Source organism: Eschrichtius robustus, chromosome 6 (genome assembly GCF_028021215.1).
Source record: "Eschrichtius robustus isolate mEscRob2 chromosome 6, mEscRob2.pri, whole genome shotgun sequence".
In the NCBI taxonomy this organism is placed as follows: Eukaryota; Metazoa; Chordata; class Mammalia; order Artiodactyla; family Eschrichtiidae; genus Eschrichtius; species Eschrichtius robustus.
In genome coordinates, this window is record NC_090829.1 from 63,390,514 (window position 1) to 63,399,280 (window position 8,767).

General features: G+C 58.4%; 1 protein-coding gene across 3 annotated transcripts; it reads left to right on the forward strand.

The window, feature by feature from the left end:
• The first annotated feature begins 220 nt into the window (after window positions 1-220).
• Window positions 221-8,530, forward strand: FAM131A (family with sequence similarity 131 member A). Of its 3 annotated transcripts, XM_068546362.1 has the most exons (6): window positions 224-745; window positions 3,017-3,159; window positions 5,356-5,449; window positions 5,684-5,866; window positions 6,025-6,141; window positions 7,461-8,530. In XM_068546362.1, exons 1-6 carry the CDS (start codon window positions 709-711, stop codon window positions 7,934-7,936), a joined length of 1,050 nt encoding a protein of 349 aa, XP_068402463.1. In that variant the 5' UTR covers window positions 224-708; the 3' UTR covers window positions 7,937-8,530. The 3 variants fall into 3 exon arrangements, with proteins under 3 accessions (XP_068402464.1, XP_068402463.1, XP_068402465.1); XM_068546363.1 differs by lacking the exon at window positions 3,017-3,159 and having other exon boundaries at window positions 221-745; XM_068546364.1 differs by lacking the exons at window positions 224-745; window positions 3,017-3,159 and adding an exon at window positions 4,079-4,427.
• Window positions 8,531-8,767: the final 237 nt, after the last annotated feature.

Sequence of the window (8,767 nt, forward strand, 5' to 3'; positions counted from 1 at the left end):
GCACTGTTCCCTGTAACTTGGCACCCCTCTTGCCTCTTCCCTTGTCCATGATCGGGAGGGCTAGGGAGTCTCTTTCCTGGAGGGTTGGCCCTCAAAGTGGACATGGTAAGGCTCACTGTTGATTAGGAGGGAAGAAGGGGGACACAGCTGTGGGGTACTTCATAGAACACACTTGCCAGTCTCGGCTCCTACCAGAATGTGATGCGGGCTCCTGTGTGTGAAGGCCCTGGGTTTCAGGCTGTCTATAGCTGAAACCCATGGCTTCAAGGTCTCATCTTGAAAAGATGAGAACCCTGGACACAATGAGGTTTTCTGTCCCCATGCAGTATGACCGGTAGCCCGGGCCCAGTGAGTCTTCGTCCGTGCCCCGTCCCTTCGGTCCCCACCCCTCCTGCCTTCAGGTCACTCCGCAGTCGGGTCTGTGAGCAGAGGACGAGCTTTTCTGGCCGGACTCGGCCCCAGACCCCCTCTGTGTGGCTGTGACGTCCGCTTCGCCCCGCCCGCTTTGGGTGGTGACGCGGGGGTGGCCACACCCCCGAGCTTACGTCACCAGCCCGGTTCCCTCTCCCGGGAGCGTTGGCGGACGCGCGGCTCCCACCCCCTCCCTTCTCACGGGCTCTCCCCTCCCCGGTGGCGGCCGCGGCCCGACCCTCTGCAAGGCGATGGCCCGGGCCCCGAGCGCGGGCTAGCGTGCCTGGGTGCCCGGCCATGGGCTGTATCGGCTCTCGGAGCCCGGCGGGTCAGGGTAAGAGGCGGAGGCCGGGCCGGTGTTGGGGAGTCGGGCTGCGGCTGCCCGGTGCGCGGGCCGCGGGGGGGGGTGGGGGCCTTGAGGAGGGGGCTGGTGTTGGGAGAGGGAGGAGCCTGCACTGGGGAGGCGGGCCCGGCAAGAGGAGGGAGCGGGCCGAGCCGGGAGGGGGCTAAGCCGACTCGGGCTCGCTCCTAAAGGCCTGCTGCCTGCCTCTGGGCTTTGCTGGGTGGACTCGTGGTCTTTCCGCCTGCCTCCCCACCGCTGAGGGTGGCAGGAGGCGCACAGCCTAGAGAGGGGCTGGTCAACCCTCTCCAGCCCGTGGCGACTGGCCTTGCACGCCCACTCACGATCACCCCCCTCAGCCTACATCTCTCCTCTCACTGTCCTGGGAGTGGCCCTGTGCTGGGAACCTGCCTCTCCGAGCTGTGTCCCAACCCCCTTCAGGAGATAGTCTGGAAACGCTGGCCATGCTCCCTACCACGGAGTTTTTGACTAAACTTATTACCCGCTTTAGAGTCTGCAGGTTGATGAAGCGGACCGCGGCCCCATTTGGGGGCACCTGTGAGCACCTGATCACCTCTCACCTCTTAAAACTGTTTTAGTTCCCTTACCCCACTCCCAACGAAAACAAAAATCATCCTACCCTGTGGAGGGAAACAGGAGCCCAAGGGAGGCTATCAGGGCATCCTTCCCACAACTGCTGATCCCTGCTTGGGCCTTGGTTCCCACAGATGGTGGTGCACACTGTGGCCTGGCCTTAGTTCTAGTGTCTGAGGTGGGCCAGCCTACTTAACTCCAGTGTCATGGATTTCCCCACGCCTAAGACCAGGCAGGAACTTGTGACATTGAGGGCTGGGTTTGGAATGGGTCCTGGGCTTTCAGGGCAGGCGGTCAGTCACACAGGCCTTAGTATGTGTGGTACTTGAGGTTCTTTGGAGCTAAGACTCTAGCTGAGATTTGTACTTTACTTGGGTTCCCATGAGGAATTCTGGGATTTGTAGTCCTAAATTAATCTCATGACTTTTGAAGCTGAGACGCAGCAGGCTGCTCTGATTCCTCTGGCCCTGCTAAGGCTTGGAGTTCAGGAAGTCATCCCTCCTTTAGTCAGGAGAGTTTGGCTGACCTCATGACTAGACTCAAGAGCCCTGATTAGGTACCAGCTGGCGGCCAGGGATGGCCTGTAACCTTGTGTCTTCCTTCTGGTTGGTAGCATTTCTGGGGACCACCAGCTGGCTGAGGCTCAGGGACAGAGACGGCTGCTCCAGCTAAAGGTCAGTTGTTATGTACATTGCCTGTTGGCACTGTCTAGGGGATGAGCCTCATCTCCCTGAGCTCCAGAGAGCTCAGCTGGGCCCTGGCACTCCCACCTCCTCAAAGCCATGAGGCAGAAGTGTTCTCCTTATGTGACTAGGCACAGGTTCCAAGTGGGGAGGGGACTGGCTCAGCATCCGGAGCCAAAATAGGAATAGAACTGGGAGCTGAGCCTGGAGCAGTTCTGGGCTTTTGGTTCTCTGCATCAACACAGCCAGCATGCCTATGATTTCTGTGCTGGGCAAAATGTTTCTGTGGCAGCGTGAAGGGCCTGGAGGACGATGGACTTGTCAGACAAGTCGCAGAGGTGAGATCAGGGACGCAGATGTGATTTGGGAGGTGATGGAAAGCTCTGGAGTAGGATGCTTATGTGGCAAGAGGAAAATTACTCTGGCTTAGATTTTGGGAACCAGGCTGAAATAGGAGCAACCAAGTTGGGGCCAGACAGGGCATTAGGAAAAAGCCTTAGGGGACTGGGGCAAAAGTCAGAAAAAATCACGGGTTTGTCAGAAAAGAAGAGTAAAGGGCTGCGCACAAGCTGTGGCTGGCGAGAGGAAGGAACCAGAGCAAGCCTGTAAAGGGTCCAAGTTGGTGGTGGTGGTGGTGGTGGTGATGGTGGTGGAAGACTGTGGTGTGCTTTCCAAGAGGAATGGGTAGGCTGAGAAACCTGAGAAGATTCCGAATTTATCAAAGTTTAGGTTTCATACCTAGGGCTTTGATGGCACGATATATCTTGAGGAGGATGGTGGGGAGTGGCTGCCACAAAACGGCCCCGGAGGCCTGAAGTTCAGGGCTGTGGGATGGGGGCTTTCAGACTTGCGGAGCGCTCCAGGTGGATGCTTATATTCTGGGAGGTGGGGGAGGTGGTATGGAGAAATGGAACGGCAGCCCCGGATGAAAATGGGCATCTCGGCAGAAGTGGGAGCCCCACTGAAAAGCCTTCCCCCCACCCCTCAGTGGCCTCGGATCCGGCGTGGGCTGTGGAGTGGATCGAACTTCCTCGGGGCCTCTCTCTATCTTCCTTGGGATCTGCTCGGACCCTCCGAGGCTGGAGCCGGTCCTCCCGCCCTTCCTCAGTGGACAGCCAGGACTTGCCAGAGGTGCTGGGCCCCTGGTGTTGGTAGTGGGGAGGGGGCCCGCATCCACGTGAAGGGGATCTGTGTGCCCCACCCCCGCTTCGCCAGCCTACTCCTGGCTCCCTTTTCCTGCGAGCGAGCGGAGGCGCTATCCGGCCGGCGGGGCCCCAAGGCCGCCCCCGTGCCGGTCTGCTCTGCTTGGCGCTGTGCCAGCGGGCGGGCTTGCTTGCGCCTTGGGCCCTGACGTCAGCGCATCCCGGGCCGTATCCCTGGAGACCCTGTTGCATGGTGATGGGTTGCCAGGGAGACATACACCTTTTCTCTGGGCCTGGGCCGCAGCTGCGCGAGCGCAGGCAAGGATGGCGGTGGCTGGGGGGAGTGATGGGAGGGAGGGGGGCGAGCCAGGAAACACCCACCAGGTGCTCCTCCCCCCAGGCCCGGCCAGAAGCTGCCGGCACCACCCTGGGGGCCCTGTCAGCCAGGTACTGAAGGGGAGGGACAGGGTGGGCCTGAGGTCAAGGGGCAGGTGGAGTCCCTCTTCTGAGGGGTGGGAACGAAACGGAGGAGAGCTAGGCAATGCCGAGGAGGGGGCGTGTGCCTCTGACTTCATTCATTCACTGAGGGAAACGTTTTCCCGGGCTGCCAAGGAGTGCTGAGCCAGGGGTAGGGTGGAGGTAGGAACCCAGGTGAATCAGACTAAGGCTTTGCCATCCCAAGATCCCTCAGGAGAGATGCAAGGGCATCGCTGAGGTGGGGCTGCAGGCATCCAAGAGGACAGAGAGAGAAACTGGACTGAAAACATAATGGGAGGTGGCACTTGAGGGTCAGGCCTTAAATGGTAGGGAGCATTTTGTCAGGCAAGGACGGCATTCTTCGCCCAGGGGAAAGCTGCGTTCCTTTGCCTGGAGGGCAGGTGGGGAAGTGGACTTTTACTGGGCAGGGGAGATCAGTGGTGGATTACAAGCAGGCCTGGAAGGAGGCCAGGGCCTCAGGGAATGGGTTCCTTCAGTGCCTGACTGTGAAGCTTGCACTTCACTGGGCCTTGGAGGAGTCCAGGAAAGATTTTAAATAGGGACATATTGTGACCAGTTGCACTCCAGGAAAATTATTTGTTTACATTTATACTTTGCCTCATTCATTCAGCCTATGTATTTTGAGAGATTACTGTGTACCAGGCGCTGTGTTAAACACAAGGGTGCAGCAGTGACCAAGAGAGACCAAATTCCTCAAAGAGCTAAAGATCAGCAAGAAATAAGGAAACACAGGAAATAGACCATAATGACACACACGGGGTATGTTGATTGAGGATGGTGACTTGTTACAGACTACAGAGGGAGGATGGACTACTGGTAGGGTGGCCAGGAAGGCTCTCTGAGGGAGTAACATTTCAGCCAAGACCCCAAAGATGAGAAAGAGCCAGACAGTCATGGGAAGGGGGGAGGGGAACACTTGTATACACAACATTCTGGGCTGAGAAAACAGCGTGTTCCAAGTCTCAGCGTGAGTCGGAACTTAGGGGACCACCACTTGTGCTAATCTGGGCAAGGGGCACTGAGGGCTTCCTCTCAGTGGCAGTGGGAGTGGAAAGGTTGAGGGTAGTATAAGAGTTTGGCGATGGAATCGTTAGGTCTTAACAACAGATACGGGTAAGCAAGGCTTGGGGGAGAGCTGAGGTTTGGAGCCAGGCTGAATGGGCGAATGGTGGGGTGATGCAAAGTTAGGAAGTCTGGAAGCAGGGCCAGATATGGGGAGAAGGTGTTGGGCTTGGTTTTGGTCATGCTGAGTTTGTGGCCCTTGTAGGCTCTAGAAACAGCTAGAATGGGGGTCAGAAGACTGAGAGGAGGAGAGGGGCAAGGGGGGAGAGGACCTGAAGGAAGTCCCTCTTCCCATACCCTTGTCCCCTCCTCTTTGCTCTTCTCAAAGGCCCCACTCCGTTTACTTGCCAACCTGCTTCCCTCCCCTCTGCAAGCTGGGACGGTGGAGGGTTAGCGGCAGTTCTGCTTCTTTGGGCCTGCCGGAGTCTCTCTTGCTCCCTGGGAGGACACAGTTTGCTGATCCTGGCTTCTTACCCTCTTACATATCCCAGCAGCCACTGGGACATCTGAGATGCTCTGGCATCTCTTCTCAGCTCCCACATCCGCTTGATGCCTTGGGTGGAGTATGGGCATCTGGGGACACTGCTGTCAGAGGGGCACTCACCCTCTGATGCTGTCACCCAAGGTGAATGTTGGAGACACAGTCGCGATGCTGCCCAAGTCCCGAAGAGCCCTAACTATCCAGGAGATCGCTGCGCTGGCCAGATCCTCCCTGCATGGTATGCACCCCTTCCCGTGCCTCTGGCCATTTGGTCCTTTCTTTGCCCTTTTGCACATGCCCTTGGGGACTGTATCCTGTGAGCTCTTGCTGGGATCTCCCTTTTCCTGTCTTTCTCAGATGAATCCCAGCCCCCTCCTCTCACGCAAGGGCACATGTGGACCCTACCACTTCCCTCCCAGATGCTCCCTGGTCTTTCCCCTTACCAGCTTTCCTCACTCTGCCCCACCTTCAGGTATTTCCCAGGTAGTGAAGGACCACGTGACCAAGCCCACTGCCATGGCCCAGGGCCGAGTGGCTCACCTCATTGAGTGGAAGGGCTGGAGCAAGCCAAGTGACTCGCCCGCTGCCCTAGAATCAGCCTTTTCCTCCTACTCAGACCTCAGTGAGGGTGAACAAGAGGCTCGCTTTGCAGCAGGTGGGTTTATCGTAGGGATGCTCGTGTGCCTCTCCTTGGGCCTGATGTGGGGGTTGGAGTCTTTCTACACCCCTGTGTCTACCCTCTCCTGTGTCCAAGCTGAGTCCTAGTCTTAGTTCATCCTCTCTGCTAAACGAATTCTGTGTCCTTCCTCTCAGGAGTGGCCGAGCAGTTCGCCATTGCAGAAGCCAAGCTCCGGGCATGGTCATCAGTGGATGGTGAGGACTCCACCGATGAATCCTATGATGAGGACTTTGCTGGGGGAACTGACTCAGGTGAGGGGACATCCCATTGCTCGTGCTGCCAGCTGGGGTGGAACTGCCTGATGGGCCTTGTGATTCAGAGCTCGGCCTTTGTTTTGGAAGGGGAGATCCGGAATGTCCTCAAGCTGTGGAAGGGGAGAGGAGAGGGACAGACTCTGTCCAGGCCGTCCTTGACATTCAAGGGGTAGGAGGGCTATCTACATTTGTGGGTGGGCAGTCAGCAGTTGGAAATGGAGTGGTTCCTTTTCCACAGGTGCTGAGCCTTCTCTGCCTGTCTGTGCAGTTGGGCTTTGCAGTCCTGAAAAAAAAAAAAAAAGGTCCAGAGACCTCACTGATACGTCCTCTGCAGCTGCTCTCTGAGAGGGTCCGCTTCCGGCTGGCTGTGGCAGCGCGGAGGAGCCGCAGTGCAGCAGCGTGGCTCCTCACAGGGCCGGGGCCCCAGGCAAACAGGAAGGCTTGCTGGGCCTGGACTGCCCCCAGGGCCGCTGGCTCCAGCTCAGCATCCTTGCCTTCCAGCCAAGGCCTGCCTGTGGACCTTTCTCTGGGCCAGGGCGTGCAGAGGGGGCCCTGCGGGGGGCCGTGCAGCTGTGCAGAGGCCCTCCTTTCATCTTCCATTCTCTGAACCACACGGCTGACTTTCTCTGTAGCTTCTGGGCTCAAACCTCACAGGCCACCCCCCCCCCCCCCCCCCCCCCGCCACCTCTTTGCCTTTGAAGATTGCCTCCACCCGCCCTGACCCCTCCAGCTAATTAACAAGTTCTCCAAGGTGGGCAATACATTAGAGCAGATTGGAGACTGCTGCTGTGGTCCAGAGGGGACTGATTTGGATGCCTGAACCACAAGCGTTTTTGTTTAATTGAGCTCCAGGCCTGCTTTGACTCCTGGTATAATGATAATAACTAACATTTATCCAAGGCCACTGCTAGCCTATGTGGAATCTTTGTGCAAATTAGAAAAAGGCATGTCTTTATCTGGTGGGCACAAACCCATGCTAGGGCATGTTGCTTGGTGGGTAGAGTGAGGGCTGAAATTCAGCCCTCACTCACTGCCTTGGACAGGCTCCCCTTGTGCAGTGAACAACCTGCACCATGTATGGTATCCCTGTATATTTTGTTTCATACGGTGTACTAGAGTCTGTTGTTCTCTCAAGAACCCTGTAAATGTATAACCCCCAATTCACCATTAAGGGAATCGAGGCACTGAGAGGTTAAGTGACTTGCTCCAAGTTACTCAGCTCCTGTGAGGGTGGAGCTGGGAGGATGCGGCTTCCATCCCAGGTTGGCCAATTGAAGTGGGGCTAGCAGGGCTGTCTTCTTTCTCTCCCCCTGCAGACACGGCTGGGCAGCTGCCCCTGGGGCCCCACCTCCAGGACCTCTTCACCGGCCACCGATTCTCCCGGCCTATGCGCCAGGGCTCCGTGGAACCCGAGAGTGACTGCTCGCAGACCGTGTCCCCAGAGACCCTGTGCTCTAGTCTGTGCAGCCTGGAGGACGGGTTGTTGGGCTCCCCGGCCCGCCTGGCTTCCCAGCTGCTGGGCGACGAGCTGCTCCTCGCCAAACTGCCCCACAGCCGGGAAAGTGCCTTCCGCAGCCTGGGCCCATTGGAGGCCCAGGACTCGCTCTACAGCTCGCCCCTCACAGAGTCCTGCCTTTCTCCCGCTGAGGAGGAGCCAGCCCCCTGCAAGGACTGCCAGCCGCTCTGCCTGCCGCCAGCGAGCAGCTGGGAACGGCAGCGGCAAGCCTCTGACGTAGCTTCTTCTGGGGTGGTGTCCTTAGACGAGGATGAGGTGGAGCCAGAGGAACAGTGACCCACATCATGCCCGATGGTGGCATGTGTCCCCTGGCCGCTGCTGGGGGCAGAGCCTCTGTGCCCAAGCACGGGCGAGGCTTCCAGCAGAGCTCCAAAGCCTGGAGGGCTCCTGGGAGCACTCACTCCTCCATTGTGTGTTTGCATGAAAGTGTTCAGAGGAGGCAGGGGCCAGGCTGGGGGCGCATGTCCTGCCCCCACTCCTGGGGTTTGCCGGGGGTTGCCCGGGGCCCCTGGGGCATGGCTACAGCTGTGGCAGACAGTGATGTTCATGTTCTTAAATCAAAACCACCACGTGCACATTTCCCCCTCGGGTGATGTGAACCCCTATGGGGGCAGCTGTGACTGGGCTGTGTGGGGTGGAGCGGGAGGGAGCCCTGCCTCCCCGCCCCCTCCCCCTGCCTCTCCTCTGCTTCTCTCCTCACCTCCGAGTCCATGTGTAGTGCTTGACAGAACTGCCCCCGCCCGGGGTGGGGGGCTGGCTCTGACCCTCCTGGAGCCTCTGGATTGAGCTGTCCCCCCAAGGGCCCCTCGCCCAGCTGGGCTCGTGCTGTGCTTCACCTGTCCATCGTCTCTAAATCTTCTTTTTCCTAAAGAGGGGTCTTGGTCTGTTCTTTCAGTCGGATCTTCTCTGGGAGGCACTGGAATGATGAAAGCCTGTACTCTCAGCCCTTTCCCTGGCCCCCCTGGCGGGGTCTGGGCCCTTTCCCAGCTACTTGTAGGACATGTGGTCAGGGTCCTCAGCCCGGGGGCTGCCCCATTCACTAGAGAGTTCTCTTTAGGGTGGAGGTGGAAGAAGGGATGGCTCTGGTTGCCACGGAGCCGTGATTTG

Coding starts and splice junctions, on each gene's coding strand:
- FAM131A (XM_068546362.1), top strand. CDS start 709: ATGGGCTGTATCGGCTCTCGGAGCCCGGCGGGTCAGG. Junction 5,867..6,024: donor AGAGGCTCGCTTTGCAGCAG/GTGGGTTTATCG, acceptor CCTTCCTCTCAG/GAGTGGCCGAGCAGTTCGCC. Junction 6,142..7,460: donor TGCTGGGGGAACTGACTCAG/GTGAGGGGACAT, acceptor CTCCCCCTGCAG/ACACGGCTGGGCAGCTGCCC.